Raw genomic sequence first — 18,481 nt, 5'->3', positions numbered from 1 at the left:
TCACATTATTTAGTCTGTGCATCTCCAAGTCCACAGGTAACATGGACATAACAAATACTCTATTTCTTGTTGAAATGGAATTGAATCTTAAAAATTTTTGATTCAAATCTGCTGCTTAGTTGGAGGAAAAAAGATACCAGTAGCAGGTTGCCAGTAAAGGGTCTGTTCTGCCTTATGAAGTCAGAAATTCATGTTAAGGTGCTGCAATAGTATGCTGTTTTTGCAATCCATTTTACGAAACAAGTTCTAGAGCTCTGCTTACATGTATTCTCTCTCCATGGAAATTATGTCCTTTTTCTCATTTTAAATTAGGTGAGTACAATGAAATCCTTATTTTACATATTTATTAACAAGACATTCATCCCTGTGGTATTGTAACTACCCTCAGTACTCTATGCAAAGAAATTACACAGAGAACTCACCTTCAGGAGATTATATGTGGTCACTCTTTTTCAAGGATTATTGCTTGAATAATTACAATTGCATCTTTGTTATTCTTACGTATTGCTCTATCAGCCTTTATTTTGTGCCCTTCCTTTCCAGAAGTAGTCGATGGCATTGATTTTTTTGGTTTTTTAAATTCTGAAATGAATCACATTAAAGGCTCGTGCCAAGTCTGAATCTCATTAGATATTCATTGTTAGAAAATTGATGAGTGAAGAAATGATATCAACTGTGTTGTCTAGAACATAGAGGGTTAAGGGAATTTTTGGTCTCACCAAAAAGTATTTGGTCAGGTACTGAGGTGCTGGAAATTTTCTTAGCAACATCAGTCACCTAGGAACATGATCATCTGCTGTTCTGGGGTAGAGATTACAGAGCTTAATGATTAGCTTCTGTAAGCTGCAGCTGATGCCAGACTCTACCCCCTTTACACCTAATTAGCCTCATTAATGAGCTCTTCTGCTCTCCACAGAGAGGGCTTCCTCCTCAGAATAGGAGGTAAAAAATACTTCACCCAGGTAGATGTGCTGAAACCTTTAATTATTGCCCACACCTGCAAAGCATTGTGTGTCTGACAGCAATATTGCTTACCCGAAACTGCTTATTTACAGTGACCACAGCACCAAGCATTAACTCTTTAGCACCAGTGGAACTGCTTTGAACCTTTGCCAGTATTTATAGAGGGCGGAAAGATAGGCAGTTGCAAATTTAATGCTTAATCAAGTTGGATGTGATCTGGGAGGGAGGCAGTTTGTATGTGACGAAAATGTTTTTAAAAGTTTCTGAGTATTTTTTTTAATCCTGAAAAATGAGCTGAAATTGCCAATGCTTGTCAAATATAGCAATAGCTGGACTAAGAGCACCGTTAGGTGATGAGCAACTTCTGTGTTTGAAGCAATGTAATTTAGTACTGCTAAAATGGAAACATGGAAAAATATACTTGTAGTGATCAATGGAGCAGGCAGTAACTGTGCTAATGAAGTGTTCAGGGTGATTCTGAGCCGTTGCAATTCCTGGTCAATATCTGGTGTAGACTTTGGGAAATTTAGAGCACTGTACGTTGTTGGTTATTAGCAGTGCTGCTGAGGCAGCTCTGGAACGTTTTGTGTGTGTGTTTGGGTCCCATGACCACGGTTGGAGTTGGCTGGTTCCTTAGGAACTCTTCCCTCAGTAGCCAGCGTTCCTGAAGCTTCTGCAGGCAATGCCTGCTGTGGGCATTCCCAGCAGCCATGGCACGGCTCCTCTCTGACACTGGCGAGAATTGGCTTTGGGTGGGTTCCCTGGAGTACTCTGCCTTGTGGAGTATTGGGCTGCAGATTCTCCGAGGCTGCAGGCAGCTGCACTCACAAGCTGGGCATCTTTCTGAGGGAGTTACAGGCAAGGAAAAAATGTTTTCCTGGAAAATTCATATTGTAAAATGTGTAGAAAATTATGTGTCCCCTGCAAGGCATGGGCAGTGCATGTGTGAATGAATGGGCTTTCCAACCAAAGTGATGAGTTTTCATGAATTTTAGTCAACTCTGTTTCCCTTGAAGATGCTCTTAGCAGGCTGTTGAGCTAATGTGAACAGAAGCCTTTGAGTTAAAAAAGGAATTTGGGACAAAAAACATGTATTCACGTAACTGAAAATTATTAACAGAAAATAGGGTCTCCAAGCTGTGAGGTCACTACAATAAGAGACATCATTATTAACAATTCTGTTGTTATTATTATTAACAATTCTTTTGCATGTGCAGGGGAACATTTGTTTTACTTTATTAATAATTAAAACAGCATCAAACTTCCCCAGCCAAGATGGAATCATGCACTGTGTGAATCACAGAAATTCCTGTGCATTTTTCCAAGAATGCAGTTTTAACTGAATGCCAAAATAAAGCATCAAAATGAATTATTTTTAAAATATTTGCATCATGTTTTGTCAGTTGTTGCAGCTTCGCATCATCATTACATAAATGGGATGGAGGCACTGCACGTGGACTCTTCTGGTGGAAACGTTGGCATGCTCGGTTCTGTTTCCTTGGTGGAAGGCAGAGGTTCCAGGGCAGATGAGAAGGACTTGTACAAGCTCCAGCTGATCTCTGAGGGTGTGTGGGTCCGGAGGGGAGCAGAGCCCGGCGGTCCCTGCCCATCTGCTCCCTGTCAGAGCACGCAGCCGTGCTGCTGGCCCCGTGCCTCGGCCGGCCAGCTCCGGGCGCTGCTGCCCGGTCTCCACGACAACTCCGGGAGCCGCCGAACCGCTGCTCCCAGCCAGATGCTTCCCTGCACATGGGCTCTAATTAGATGGCGTTTTCCCCCTCACAAAGGAGTTGGGAATTTTGCATGGTTTCCGTGTCAGGAATGTGTTGCTAGAGGATGGGAGCTGGGAGGAGCCACATGGCCCAACTGGACCTGATTGCACTTGCTGCAGATTGCGGTGTCCTGTGGGTTTGCAGGAATGCACGATAATTCATGGACCGAGCAAAATGTGTGGGGAGAGCAGAGAAAGGAAAAAACTGCTTCCTCTTTTGTCCTCACACTGGATGCAACTTCTTGTTTATGAATGTACCATGGTGGAACTGGGGGACTGAGGCAGGTTACAGATCTGGCACTAACTGCTTGGAAGACCCAGCATTCGCAGGATCTCAGAGGCGAGGTTTCTTTTTTAATTCTGGTTTCTTTCTTTTTCAAGTCTTTAAATAAGATCTGCAAGCTGTGAGATGTTGTACAGGAGAGCCTGGGAAAATGAAATCTAACCTATAAAAATGATACTTTCTGATATGTTTGGATCCTGGGCCTATTGTGAGATGGGTCTTCTAGTGATCGAGGAGCTCTGATGAAAGTGATAGAAGATCAGCAGCTATGATGATTATACTGATGTGGTGTTTTCTGTGTCTTGCCTTCTCATGAGGTAAAATCTCTGCCTCTTTCTGACAATGGGTGAGAAAATGAGAAAAGGAGAGTGAAAAGTTCTCATTTGCATGAGGGAATGGAATCTTTTTCCAGTGTTCCTAATCCAGAGCCCCTGGTAACTTCTCTCAGGGAACAGCATCTGCTCTAAGGTGAGCCTTTTCTGGCTGTGTTTTTCCATGGCAGTAGCTGAGGCTTCCTCACCAAGTTGTTGAGAGGCATAACACGGACGGATCCTCCCTCAGTGAGTTCTGGTGTAGCATTTCCTTTGCCAGTTACTCTGTGAAGGAGAGGGCACTGCAGGCCATGTTCTTACATTGTGTACGTCTGTGGATCTACAAGAGATTGGGTGTGTCTAACTCAGTGCAAAATTAAAGTTTCATTCCATTAGATCCATTTTATTTATAGAGTCGGGATGTTTGTTACTTCGCTAAGAGACTGGGATTTCATGACCTCCCTTTATGACTAAGGCTTCTCTCACGTTGCTTTAGTGAAGTTAAAACCAGTTTGTTCTCCTTCTGCATCTATATCAGCATCTAAATCTTATAGTAAAATACCCTGCTCTTTAAAATAGCTTTTTATTGAATATGGTTTTGGAGATCTTGAGACAATTGAGTCATTTACATTGCGCACAAAAACATATTTTCAACATATTTTTCTGGAAACTTCATGGATTTGGATGAGTTTGGACTTTTTACATGTATCTAAGAAATTAAAGGAAGCAAAATATTAAGATTTGCGGTCTTGAGGCATGTTGTTAATTTGTAAATCTTGGCCAATGATTTGTTATTTCTACAGAGATTTTTTTTTCCTATTTTAACAAAATACTTTGTATTCTATTGAGTTTTAATAGGTGAAACAAAAATAGCTCACAGTTTATCTGATAGGCAATACTTTGTGTAGATTGTTTTTCCAAGCACACTTTTATATTTTGTCATAGTATAAAATAACTCATTTAAAGAACTGCACTGCAATTTTTCTCCTCCTCTGTATTGTCACTAATATTCCACAATAGTTAAAATAGAAAAAGGCCTTTTCATTGCAGGGACTCTGAATTGGCAGCTGCTTTGCATGCCGAACGTCCCAGCTTCAATGGGAGCATTGCTCATGGAATGATTGCAGAACCAGGCCCTGAAATTACCTTGCCAGCTAATGATAAAATCGCATGCAGGCCACAGGGGTTTTTGTGGAATAAATATAAGAGTGGAACAATATCCAGTACACATTATACCAGTAATTTAAAGCATATTCAGGACAAAGAGAGAGTTCCCAGTGCAGGCAGCATCATAGAGATTTGCTGTATCTGATAAAGATTAGGTTTCTCAGCTCATAATACCATACTATTACTTTCCTTTTGTTAGTCTTTCAACACCTACACTCCTGCATTGACACAATATCAAGTAGGAAGAGGAAGAATAGCCTTGTATTTAAGGGACTGAGCAGGGATTAAAGAAATTTCGGTTCTTTTCCCTGGCTCTGCCAGAGACTTTTGTGACCGTGTACAAGTTACTTATTATTTTCATGCCTCTATTCTTGATCTGTGAAATGGTGATTTTTTTTTTTCCTTTCTTTTTCCTCCTAGCCCTAAAAGCTTTCTTGCTGGCTTCTTTGCACTTCATGTGCTAGGCTTGTTGCTTGAGTTCCATCTAGGAAGCTGTAGAAGTTGCGTAGGGACAGGAAGTCTCTGGCTGCTGTAGGTGATGAAATCAGGGCAGGCAGTGGCTGAATTAGCCATATAAACACTTGGAAAGCTGGCTGGCTCCATTACAGTCATGTACTTTCATTAGCTGTGGGTATGAGTGTGTGTCATTTTACCTGGTCTAACATGAAAATGTCAGGTATCCTGATGAACTAACAAAGTTTGAAAGAAGAAGCAAAACCATTGCTCTGCCATGGAAGTTTTCTCTGGTTACACATTTTTTGACAGTTTCATCTTTTATTTGAAGTTGGATTTGTGCCCTCTTGCTGTGTCTCTACCAGAGGCTGTATTCTGTAGCAAGGAACCAAAAAAATCTGAAATTGGGCTGGTGATGGAGCTGACCTCTTACATGAGACTGCGCTGTTTGGGCAGTGCAGTCTGCATTTGTAATACATTGCTTTAAAACGCTTTTCAAGATTGCACTTGGCAGTAATAATTTATCAGAGCTGGTAGTCTCTTATTGAACAGAGCCTGAATGTACTTTTCTTTAGAAGGCGTGTGGTCAAATCTCTGAACACGTGATTTCTTTGTTCCTGAGCTGCATCTTGAGATGCTAATAAAGCTCTGGTATCATTCATTTAATGCAGAGAGTTTGATCTCTGCTTTCTGGATCCCATTATGACTGAGGTGGATGCGAAGAGCTCTCTTGTGCTGAATGTATGGACTGGTTATGGGAGGTTATTTGTCAGTGCAATTGCAAGCTGAATGAGCTAATGTCCTATCAGGTGTCTGTCACCAATTTCAGGTTTTCTTTATGGAATCCCGCTGGCTGGCTGATGATCCTTCTTCAGCTGTGATGAGCTAATCTTTCCCTGACATTGCCATCACAGTTCTGGAAAGGTCTGCAGAGCAGTGCCTTGCCTTTGGTTGCTGCTGTACTTGTATAGACATGTATATATCCAGATCATTCTCCTGTCTTGCTTTATCATTCTGGGTGGAATTAAGGCTGATGAGTCCTAGAATATCATTACTGGCTTTATTTTGCCATTTGCAGCACAACCATTGTCAGTACGGGATGTGGTTGTTTGCAGCATCAAGTGATGCATGACTAGCTTGCATGCCCTTGGTTTGCTGTGCTGGGAGCGCTGCAGTGGTGCTGGACTTGCAGCTTGTCTGCTGTCAGTGGGCATCTCTCTGTGTGCCTGGAGCCCCAGGTGTTGCAGCGTGTGCTGCTGTGCAGAGCAGCTCTCCGCTGTTGTAGCGGGGCTGTGCCTGGCACAGAGCTCAGTGTGCAGCAGGTGCTGCCCCTGCTCACACACACGCTGCACTCCTGCCTTCCATGGCACAGCTTTGAGAGCTGTCTAAACAGTCTTCAGCTGTGGCTTCTTGGGTTTGGTGATCTTTTTGTTGGGTTTCCCCCCCTCTTAGAACTGAGTTTTGTGAAATCATTGTTTGTATGAGGGATTCTCACTGTTGACCTAATTTGACCTCTGCCTTTGACCCCTGACTTTGTTACCTTGCTGTTCTGTCCAGCACCCACGTGCTGCCCTCAAAGGACTGTTATCCAGGTGCACATTCCTACAGGAGTGGGAGTAGTTGGATTTCCATGGCTTCTCTGAGCTCCTGTGTCTTTCTAGAAACATCCTTTGAGTTTGCCTCTGTCCCTTCCTCCATGTCCTTCTCTCGTCTGAGCTGTCTTCTGTCCCACATATTTCAGTCCTTCATTTCAGTCCTCACTCTGAAAGTTCCTGCCATAATCAGTGAGCTGAGGAAAAGTGATTTTCTTAAAATATGAGGGATCGTGATGAAATTTTTTACAGTGTAACTAAACAAAATTGGGCTTTATCTATTAATTTGTATTATGGCTTCTTAAAATAAAACAGCAGGTTTCCTGAAACTCTAGAACAGTCTGAAATAAGTCCTAGACTCCTTTTATTTTCCAGTTGCTACATTAAGTAGTTTTAAGCATTATTTTAGAATGTAACAGAATTCCAATATAAAAATAGGTTTGGCAGCAGATCAGATGTGGGCTGAAACTTTTCAGCTTTTTCAGGGGTCATGAGATGCAGCACTGCCCTGATGAACTTCATTATGCCAGATGAATATGAAATAGTCATGTAAAGGGAGATTTGCAAAGACATAAAGGCACCTATTTTTTCAGAGCATCTGGGAATCTTAATCTTATATTTTAAATTTTTTTCTGTTGTGTTAAGATTGCAGATGAAATGTGTACATTTTTGTAATAAAAATAATTGTGATTCAATCTTGAAATAGATGTGAATTATCTGTAACATTACAGATCAAGTCAGATTCCTCATCGAGTCATGTTGTGCACACATTTGGAGCCTTTGCAGTGCAATACTTCAGCCTCTGTTAGACATTTACAGTTGAAAAGGATATTAATGGATATTTAAGGTGTTGATGAATCATGGCCTAAATTTTAATTGTGGGAACTGGTGAGTTTAGGAGTTGATGAGTTTTTCAGGACAAGTTATTTTACTTGTTTCACATGCAAACAAGACCATTCATTTCACACCAGATCTGCAGTTCTGCGGGTGTCCCCCGTGTATAATGTCATTTGTCAGTAAAAGCAGAGCTGATTAGCTTTGTAATTTACAGTTAACCAGATCTGTCAGGAAAATGGTCTTATTGTCCAGCTTGTCTTTTTGTCCTGAAGCTGTGGCTGGGGGTGGAACAGTGTATGCACCTCGGGGAGGTCAGCGAAGGTGGAAGGCACTAATGCATTCTGAGCTGCAAAGCTCACGCTTGACCTCGATGATTAAAGTTTTTTCTGTCATCCAGCAGCCGTTGAGCCTGAAATGTCTCTTAAGAAGTCAAAAGGTCTAATCAAGCTAATGAACAAACTCAATCATTAGTACTTTGGGAAGGAAGCGTGCTAGCACTGCTTGTGCCCCAGCTGCAGGGTGTGTGTTGCTGGGGGCGCTGGAGCTGCTGGAGGTGCAGCAGGGCACAGCCGCCTCCTCTTCGCAGGGCTGAGCTCATCCCACGGTGTCCACGCTCTGTTCTGGCCATGGGGGAAATTTTGCATTCTTGTAGGTGATAGGAAGGGCTACTTGTTTCCTTTGAAGGGTTTTTAAAGTGAGGATTAAACAAAAGCTAAACCTTCCTTGGGTGAACGTGTGTGCTAGTGCGCTAACCTGCATTTCTCTTTACCCATTCCTCCCAGCTCTTTTCACTCAGATTTCTCTGACATGGCTAAAATATTTTTCAGGGATCCTTTGTTACATTCCAGTATCTGAAGTTAATGGGAAAGCCTTTTTTGCACTGGTCAGGGAGATGACAGCTGTTAGTCATTTAAATGCAGTAAAACCTTTCAGACAGTGCACACCTTGGCTTTGGAGCCAGAACCTTTTTCATGTGTGTCCTGGAGACTGGCACTGCTGCCTTATATGCGTGCACATACCAGCCAGACCTGTTTTTCCAAACATTTTCTCTTTGTTTATTTTATAATGAAGTGTCTTATAATTCTTTATTCTGATGAGAGCAAAGCCACAGCAAAGAAAAAAGTAGTTTTTTCACACTCATGCTTCTTGCCTGGAAAGCATGTAGTGATTTTGGTTTTCTCTGTAAAAAGAGTAAATCAAAACCAGGTTATTATTTTTAAAACAAATTATCCTGAAACTGTAACTGTCATATAAGAAACCTGCCTTTTTTTTTTTCAAATCCATGGAAATTCACTCGTTCAAGCAAGGGATGACAGAAACTCTCCTAAGAAAGTAACTTCCCTATATCAAGAATACCCATCCTGTGCTTAAACAGACACTTGCAATTGATCCTTTCATCAGTCATTTTAGCTGCCCTGTTGATTTTACACAGCCAGTGGTAAATATGAGATTACTAATTTAGAGCTTTCAGAAATAGAATGATATCATCCTTTTAAATGGGATGCTTTAAGACCTTTTGCTGTCTAATCTTAATTTTGAATACTCAACAGCAGAAGAGTCCAAATATATTTTGGGTTAATATGAGCATCCATAAGCATTTATGTGGGTTAGTATGAACATACATAATAATTATACATCGGTATAATTTAGTCCTTTGTTACTTGTTTTTAATTCAATAAATATATTTGCTTGCTATGTTGTGTATTTGTAGACGTGTGGAAGAAATTGTGCCCTTACGGCAGATGCGCAGCAGACTTCAGCATTACCATAACTCATTAAAATAAGATAAAAGTAGAACTGCAAAGCAATTTCTGTCGTTTGCCGACAAGATTGGGAAAAAAGGGAAATTCCACTCCTCCAATAAGAGTTTTTCAGAGATGCAGAAAGAACAGAGTGGACATTCCTGACCTGTTTGTGCTGGCTCTGCTGAGGTAAATAAGCAGAGTATACAGAAGTCTCATGACTCTGTGTCATATTTTGGGGAGAGTAAGTAATATTAGCTTTTTGAATTATGAAAGTTCTTCAGCTTTAACAAAATGTGTGTAAAGCCACTCTGGTTTATTTTGATGATCTACAATTTCCCAGCCTATTTTTCCATCCTGTGGTTGGGACCTGCAAATAAAGTGCAGTTTAACTCAATGCTAGGTAAGGCCTATGTTCCTTACTTATTTATTTTGGAAGGGAAGAAGGTCAGGTGCAGGCAGTGGATTCACAGGGACTCAGTCAAGGCTGTTGGAGTGTTTAATGCTCTGAACTCTCCAGGGTGAACCCATCACTTTCTGTGAAGAAGCGTTCGTGTCCCACCGTTCGTCTGTGATGAGGCAGTTCCTGCAGAATGCCATCCAGCTCCAGCTCTTCAAGCAGGTACTGCCTCCAGTGATCCATGGGGACGCAGATGCTGTAACAGTTCAGGTGGGGTCTGGGGGCTGTTTCTGTGTCCCTTGATCCTGTAGTGCAGCACCTCAGTTCCTGCTTGCTGGCTTTTCTCAGACCTGGGTGCTGAGGCTTTTCATATATTGAGAGGCGGATGGGTTTTCCCACTAATGGTCTCTGAACTCAAGGGTTTTACTTATATGAGCATGCCTAGACCCAAGATATCTCCTGTAAACTTTGTCCAGGAAGCATATTATTGTTGAACGTAGAACTAATACTTTAGGGCAGCTGAAAACATGTATGTGTGGCCAAACAAGAATGCTGATTCTTTTAGCAAAAAAATTCACCACAGATTTCACCAAACACTTTAGGGCACTGATCAACATTGTGTCAGTTTGGGTGGTATTTTCATTCTATTTTGAGTCCCTACCCAATGCAAACATTGAGGTTATTCCAGCTAATGAAGGATAAAGTCTTTCTGAAAGGATGAAAAATGGGATAGTTGATGTGTTTCTGTCTCCTAATACTGATGCAGTTCATTGATGGGCGTCTGGATCTGCTGAACTCTGGGGAGGGCTTCAGTGACGTGTTTGAAGAGGAGATAAATATGGGAGAATATGCAGGTAAGAAATGTTTTAAGGTAATTTCAGACACTTTTGTTGGCTTACCGTTTGTGGGTTATCATGATGTTATTGGTCATTACTACTAGGTAAATAAAAGACTTAGTGATCTTGGCAGCCTGAAATGTCTTAAATTTTTGTTCTTTCGTCTGTCAAGAGCTTTAAATAATGTATTGTAGTCTGAGTAATGCTTGTCCAGTCTTTAAAAACCTCGGTGTTACCACTTCAATAAAGTACAACTAAAAGAGTTCTTGCATTGGAGGAAAAATCTTGGCTTTACCCAGAACCACCTCAGACTTCTTTTAGTGAACTTAAAAACATCTGTGTTCTCAAATGTCAGAGACAACACAGAGAAAATAGGAAAGTGTAACTCTCTCATCAATGTTATGTTTTCTCCTGAAAGAAAAGGCTGGCTGTCCTGTTCTGTCCATGTTCCAGAACCACTAAGTGCCAACACTTCACATTTGGAGCTTGTTTCTTTTCAGCAGAGAGTTACAATTTGTTTGTTTTTGTGTTTGGTTCTCTGTAGGTAGCGACAAACTGTACCACCAGTGGCTGTCCACAGTGAGGGTAAGCACACGACATCCTGCCAGACACCCTGAACTGGGGTTGGCCTGTTGAAGATTTTCATGTGGTGACAGAGACAGTAAATCTTAAAGCTGTTTACATCTGATTGCATATAATCAAATTTCATCTCTGGAAATGTTATTTTGCGCTGAAAATAGGAAATACAACATTAGCCAGGGTTTAATTGCTTGGATTTTGCTCTTCTGTGTTTCTCATTTTAAGATGCTGTACAGCAATAGTCCGTGGGGTGTGGCAGGGGCGTAGAACACCAACCAGGTGAACAGATCATTGCAGTTGATGTATCACTGGCTCATCACTTTGATTATATTCCTCACATGAGATTCAGCTGTTCTAGAATTAATGTTTGTGACTAGGGTTAGATTTCATTTTCCCTCATTTTATCCCTGTATCAACTACTTGAATGTGAAAAAGGCACCATGTGTGTGATAGACAGGACTGTGGGATGAGGGAAGGGAAAAGAGCAAAGTAAAACCAGATCTCCCCTCTTCAGATTAAACGTACAGACTGTCCTGAGGTGGAGTCTCTGGCTCAGACGTTGAGTGTTGCTCAGGATACTCGTGTCTTAAACTTGGTTAGCATTTTAGTGGAATGTACAGAACGGCCCTGAGGTGAGTGGAAGCACAGGACACAGTTGTGAGATGTGTAAGACAAGGGAGGCACCTGCATTGTCCCTTGGACAAGTGCTGTATTAAACAGAACTGGGCAAAACCAGAGCAACATTCAGGGTGGTTTTCCTTGGGTCTTTTTCTTTAAATCTGACCTTTTCATACTCAGCTCTGCTAATAAGGATAGTTAATGCTCTGTTATTTTAAGTTAAGAATGGTGGATTTTAGATGGCTGTTTGCTTTAAAGAGCTTTGATAACATTTCTTCCCTTGTTACTATAATTACAGAAGGGAAGTGGAGCCATTTTAAACACAGTAAAGACCAAGGCTAACCCCGCCATGAAGACTGTCTATAAGTTTGTAAGTATTGAGTACCGGCTTACTACTGGGATAAGAGTCTAATTACAATTCTAACCTTTCAAATGAGACTCAAGACTTACATCCGTTTTTATTCAAGTCACAAATTTACTCAAAATATACATTCATTCAAATTTCAAATTTAAATGAAAAAGTCATTTGGAAATTTAAACTCAATTGAAATGCAAAGTACAATGGGAACTTGTGATTTCTTTTGAAAGTACAGATGATAAATTCCATTTATTACACAGAACTCTTTCTGGGAAATAGTGCCTGTGTTCTCTGCTAGGCAGCTCTACCATCTCATCATTGCTCTGTTGGAAATCATTGTTACCTCAGCTTTCCCTGCTTGCAGCTTCATCGAAAGAAGGGAATCCTCTCATTTTCCAAATTGTTTCCATCTTTTCTAAATGTCAATTAATTTTCCCTAGAGATTTCTTATACCTGCTTATTTAGAGCCCAACTTACTGAGTTATTCTTTAAATGGAAGTGTTTTCAGTGCTGTTAACAAACAGCTGGTGTGTTGCTGTGCTATCGTGTGTGGCTGCCAGCTCCACTCTGCCAGATCAAACAACACAGAAACAAGTGAGGATTTCTTATATGCTCAGTTCTGGGAAATAATTTTATAAAAAGCATTGAGATAACCATTCAAACTTTGTTTTTTTCCTGCCTTCCTCCAGCCTGAGAGAAAGGAGTGGGATGAGATTGGCTCTGCTAAATGGAACTGGCACCCAGAGCACTGCGAGGAGAATTTGCAGGCTCAGTGCCAGTATGGAAGAATAGAAGTTATAGCAAAGATAAATACTTACTGGGGAACACTGAGGGTGTGGAATGCAAAACAATCAAAGATGTCTGTGGCTTCAAAACAGGGAAACCAAAATTTTTGCAGCAAAGATGGGGTGGTGTTTTTTTGTTTATTTGGGGTCTTTTTAGCTTTGTTTGTTTTAATGTGTTTTCAGTATCCTGTTACATTTTTTATTGCCATTTTTATTAACTGAAAACAAACTTTGTCACTGCTAGAAATAGAAGGGAATTTTAACTTAAATTATTTTTCATGCAGGCAAAAGATCATGCAAAAATGGGAATAAAAGAAGTGAAAAACCGCTTGAAGCAAAAGGTACTTGAAGTTCTTATTCAAAATGTATAAGCACCACGTCTGAAATCCTTAGCCACTGAAAGCATGATGTGATCAATAGGAAGCTGTTTGATACAGTGCTGTTAGCACACTTCAAAATGCATTACCAGCTGTCCTGGATTTTTCACACTTATAAATATTCACAGACAAAAAAAAATTGTCTTCAAATACATGAAAGCTCGAACTTAAACCCATAAAAGCCAGAAAATTGAGTGTTCTGCTTGGAGTCGTCCTGCTGCTGTCCTTCGTGCTGGGGCACTGTGTGAGGGGACTGCATGTGGATTGGGAGAACTTTCCTACAGTTCTGGCAGTGAACTTTTTGCAAATGGCAAATTGTCGTTATTTTTGCAGTAATCAGTCAGGAAAAATAGCATCATTTTTGTCTGCCATCGGGAAGGGGATTTCTGCATTTCTTGAATGTCTGCTGCAAAGTTCAGACAGGAAGGAATTTATTAGAGTTGGTGTCCATTGCCAATTGGAATTATTAGAGGAAAAAATACTCCAGCTGTTTGTTGTTTCGCAAATCTCTGTGTGTGTGTGTGTTTGTAAACAGCACAATTCCCATCTGCTCTGCTGCGTTCGAGGGATGTGTTATCCAATCCCAGCTGCTCCTTTTAAACCAGAGGTACAGTCACACGGGCACACACCTCATGAGTACCTGGGTAACTGTGCCCTGGCTTAGTGCAGATACTCCCTTTATTCTGTGCATCAGAGCTCTCAGAGTCACGGAGGACACCAGGCAGCTGACCTGATGAGAGGACTGAGGTTCTTATTCAGAAATTTGTATTCAATTTGTTGCATAGGAGTTTGGGTGGGCTTTGTTTAATCTGTGCTCTCTCCGTAAATTTCTTCTCTAAATTTCTAGACCATCCTCTTAAGTTAGGGCTACAAATGCTCCTGGGCAGACAGAAGTGCTCCTGAGCCTGTCCCCAGGCTGTTCCTCCAAGGCGGGCTGCGAAGTGAGGATTTGCCTGTGTACATTCCACTTGCTGCTCCCTCTCTGAGCCCTCCAGACATTGCTGCAGAATCTCAGGGAAGATAAAGTGGCTTCAGATGCTTTTATGTTATTTTATTACTCTACAGTGTATATGACCACTGTAGGTATAATTTGAAAACAATAGAAACATGAAGCAGTTTTCTTGTACATGGGTTTCATTATGTCATTGCCTGTGTTTCACTTCTGGAAATAACGTTCTGCCTTTTTGTGTGTGTTCCTAAAGCAGTTGGAGCTGTGTAACATGAGCAGGTTTTTTCCTGCATTTTAAATGCGAATAGAATTGTGTGCTGTTGTGTGACATTTGTATAGGAGGCTGAGAAAAGCCTCATTCAGTCATTGCTTTGTTTTATTATTATTGTTGTCTTCCTTGTCTGTCAAGCAGCAAACATCTCTTCAAAAAGCACACATAACATTTACAACTAAATGGCCCAATTTTGTTTCACCTTCTTTATGGTGTATCTGTAAGTGAGATGCTTAAACATGATTGTTCAACACAGGAGCTTGAAAGATAGCTGTGAGTAGTTGGCACACACTGCTCGACCTCTCCTTCCTTTATTATTCTGTCCTTTTCTATGTCCCATCCTCTTCTCCATGTGAAAGCAGGTAGGAAAGTAACTAAAATAGGGATTCCTCTGTTAAAAGTGATAAAAATAGTAAACATTGCTTTGGTTACCCTAATTTTTAATCTAAATGTCTGTGCTGCTTCATTATGGGTCCGTTATGCACAGGTCTATTAATGCATCCTCCCCAGTTTTTATGTAAGAGCATTGTATTTATCCTGTTCCCTCACTAGCATGTGTGAGTATTAACTGTCTTACATTCTGGTATCATTAAATACTTACTTTTTGCCAAGTTTGGGATGCTAGTCTTTCATCTTCTAAGAGTAACCTCAGGTTATTTTTAAACTGAACTTACTATCCACTGCATTTTAACATGCTATTTTCCATTATTAATATAGAAAGTATGCAGGCCCCTGGTAAGGAAAAGTCAAATATAAACATCCCTTTTCCAGTTTTTGCTGCCAAATCCGAGCAGCTTCTGTACAAGATATAATTTAAAAATGCAATAAAGCTGGAGGTTCTGCTTCTTCCAACTCTGCATAGCAATGGTGACCTCTTAAATATAATCAAGAGCCCATTTTGCCCTTGGTCTGCTCCAGTCTTGGGTTTGAATTGCAAATGAGAAATGCAGGATTGACCTGTTGAGAGGTCACTGTGGTGTGTGTAAGGTCCTTCTTTAATATGATAGTGGAGATTGAATGGTGCTCCATTTCCATCCCTTGTTCATTTGTGGTGCAGTATTTCAAAGCAACAGAAATAGTTTTCAGAGGATTCTTATGAGTGAGAGCAAATAATTGTTAATAGATACAGCCTAGTAGCTTTATTTTATATCTGATACAGTTCTTTTTTTCTTTTTTTCCCCCTCTTTCTTCTTTTTTATTTCCCTTTTTTTTCTTTTTTGCAAAGGCTGCCTTTTTCCATCTCACCGACCGTGGTGGTCAAGTCCCTCCGTTAGTGGCTCATTTGAAGCTTAACTGCATAGAATTAGGAAGAGGGAGGAATATGAATGGTACCGTCCTCAACTTTCAGTCAGGAGAATGGAACTTACTGAAAACTCTGGCTAAGACAATTTGTATAAATGGTTGGGCACTTGGCATTAATATATTCAACATTATTTTAGTTACTAGAGCCCTGTGTGGCTCCAGTTAATGCCTGGTAGTCTAGAAACAACTCATTTAGAGCTTTATAACACAACCTGCACAACGTTCAAGACACTCAGAATGTGTTTTGCTTCTCTCTAGCCAGTGTTTGCTGTCCATTAGAAAATAAGATCAGATTTCACTGTTTTTTTAACTCCAGTGTGTTTTCATTGAAGATAGAAAACAAACTTTTGTGAAGCAGATTTTGCTTTGATGAGTGAAGCTATATTGATGATTTGTTTGCCTTTTGGTGATGTTGAAAAAATACAGAGGAATCAAATAATTTAATTCTCATCTTTTATTACGCAGTTTTTAAAAATATATATTGTGGTTTCATTGGAAGTCTGTGCACCAAACCCAGTGGAAGTAGGCTTTAGGAACATGTTATCTTTTATATGCAATTATATCATCAGAGAAGTAGGGGCAATCTATAGCAATATAAGCTCAAGGATTTGCAGTGATCGTTACGCATCTAAGGGGATTTTGCTTAATGGCTTAATCTCTCTATCTTTCATCTCTTCCCATTCCCCTCATGTCCAAACTTTTGTGTCCTTTTTCTGGCTTTTTGGGGATTTGCTGGGAAGGTGCTTTGCTCTCCATTGCCTCCCAGCTGTGTGCTGCCTTGGTCGGAACCACAGCCCCAGGGGGCCGCAGGGCGGGAGCAGCCCCTGCTCAGCGCTGGTTGGATGGCCCTGGGAGTGCTGGAGCTTTGGCAGCTCCAGGCACTTCAGTGTGGCTCCATCCCATATAGAAATATATAAACGGGGTTTGTGTTTACCTTCATGCAAGGAACGGTGCTGCCACAGACTGAGTCCCAGGCTGAGGAGATCGCTTGGGGGCTCGGGGCTGTCTGGAGCTGGAGTAAGAGTTTGACAGACACTCAGGTTTCTTGTCAATGTCTTGCTTTGGGGCTCTTTGTTACTAATTCGGAGGACTTTGTTGTACCTTTTCAAGACAAGGTGGCATTGTGCAGCTGAAGGGCGGGGGGGAAGAAAAACTTTTTCTCTCTAGTTTGACCTTAACAAGTTGTTAATTCCCCATGATCCTTGTGCCCGTATTGGGGAACCACTGCTTTACCAGCTGGATCTAAAGAGGGGTCTCAGTTTCTCTGTGGAGCAGACAAAGCCCCTTAGAAAGTCCATCCAGCTTTTTGTTTCATTTGACCTAAACACATTAGGTCAGTGTGTGTCCAAAGGAACCATTTCTAATTGGCCATCAGCTTACACGGCTCATTATTGTACCTGAGCGAGCCGGGGGCTGGCGGGCCGTGTCAGAGGTCAAGGAATCAAAGCCCTGCCGGTGGCAGCAGCCACCCTCAGGTCAGCCTTGCAGAGCTCCAGCCTGTGCAGCCTTCTCTCCATATTTACCCAGCATTATTTCCTTGGCATTGTTGCAGAGATGTAAGGTTTGGGGCCCACTGTGTTACAGACTGTTTCTCAACTCACTTTCAAACTCTTTGCTCCTTCTCTGATTCCTGGTGTCTGCAGGCCTTTGTCTTTTCCAAAACCTGTGTTACACACCCTGCACTTGCCAAGTCCTCCAGCCTGGGCTGGTGGGTCACTTCACTTCTGGAGATGAGAACTAAAGTCAAAGCGAACAAAAAGTGTTCTGCCAGACAGTCCTTGGTGTTGTACCCTCTCCTGGAGGCATATTCAGTGCACACAGACTCCAGGATGAAATGCAAAGCTAACTAAGTTCTGAGTTCCATCTCTCCTTGCCACTTCCACCAATAATTGTTCTGCTATGGGTAATTCTGTGCAGTAATTGAATGGAATTACTGTGTTCATTTAGGTTTACAATAAGCAGAATGCCCTGTCCCTGCGCTTCTTGAGTTCATTTCTAAAATAGAGGATTTGAGCTATGGTTTTTTTTTCTCCACATGCGCTTCCTGGCTTTTGCATGTTCGAGTCAGACATTTTATTGAATGTCCTGTTTGCGCCACTGGTACCGGGGGGAGAGAGGGGTTATGTACAAGCTCTGATGGATGAAATGTTTTATTCTAATGATATTTTCTTTTCTGTACTTTGGTGTTTTTTCCCCTAACATCCGAATTGTTAGTCAGCATTATCCTCTAGTGTCTCCTTTGTGCACCTTTCCCTCGCTCAGGAGTGTTCCTGGCCATGCTATTCACCTTCTCCTACCACACAGGACATTGCTGAGAACGGGTGCTCGGCAGCGCCGGAGGAGCCCCTGCCAAGGACAGCACCATCACCACTGGCTGAGAAGAAGGACCCGAAATTAAGAGAGGACAGAAGACCGATCACAGTACATTTTGGTCAGGTAGGTCTTAGTGTTAGTTGTTCTCAATCATGTGACTCAGGAAGAACAGTTCAGAGAAAAGTCATGATAACAAATATGCCAAATGCTTCATTATCTTTAATCACTGAACTGTGTTATTTTATTTCTGTTCTATCTGTTTAAAGGGGATTTTAAAACCAAATTTTTCTGGGGTTTGCAGATTCCTTTTGTTCAGACGGTGATTTTGATGAAAATAAATGATGAGTGATTGGGGGAAGCATAAATATTGTAGCAATTTTATAAACTATTTTGCAGCTGTTTTAGCATGCAAGGTGCTACAGCTCTAAGGACTGAGGGTGTAGCATTCAAAACATCCCCTGTTATCTAGCCAGATCATTAGTGTCAATATGGGATGTCGGACTATTAAAGCATTTGAACATTCTCTGAAAATTAAATGCGATGAACTAAGATGGAAAAATCAATTAATAGCTTGTTA

At 41.2% G+C, this 18,481-nt stretch overlaps 1 protein-coding gene across 7 annotated transcripts in view; it reads left to right on the top strand.

The window, feature by feature from the left end:
* DENND1A (DENN domain containing 1A) overlaps positions 1–18,481 on the top strand; it is a gene marked incomplete at its 3' end in the record, with an annotated part of 147,731 nt that overhangs the window by 105,074 nt on the left and 24,176 nt on the right. For all 7 annotated transcript variants that reach the window (XM_084219797.1, XM_084219795.1, XM_084219798.1 and 4 more), the window contains exons 14-19: positions 9,637–9,738; positions 10,283–10,370; positions 10,897–10,937; positions 11,848–11,919; positions 12,977–13,033; positions 17,896–18,027. In XM_084219797.1, the coding sequence (XP_084075923.1) occupies positions 9,637–9,738; positions 10,283–10,370; positions 10,897–10,937; positions 11,848–11,919; positions 12,977–13,033; positions 17,896–18,027 (492 nt within the window). The remainder of the gene's footprint in view (positions 1–9,636; positions 9,739–10,282; positions 10,371–10,896; positions 10,938–11,847; positions 11,920–12,976; positions 13,034–17,895; positions 18,028–18,481) is intronic.

The sequence above is a fragment of the Fringilla coelebs genome, assembly GCF_963513975.1.
Source record: "Fringilla coelebs genome assembly, chromosome: 21".
NCBI classification, from domain to species: Eukaryota; Metazoa; Chordata; class Aves; order Passeriformes; family Fringillidae; genus Fringilla; species Fringilla coelebs.
This window is presented reverse-complemented; position numbering and strand designations above follow the sequence as displayed.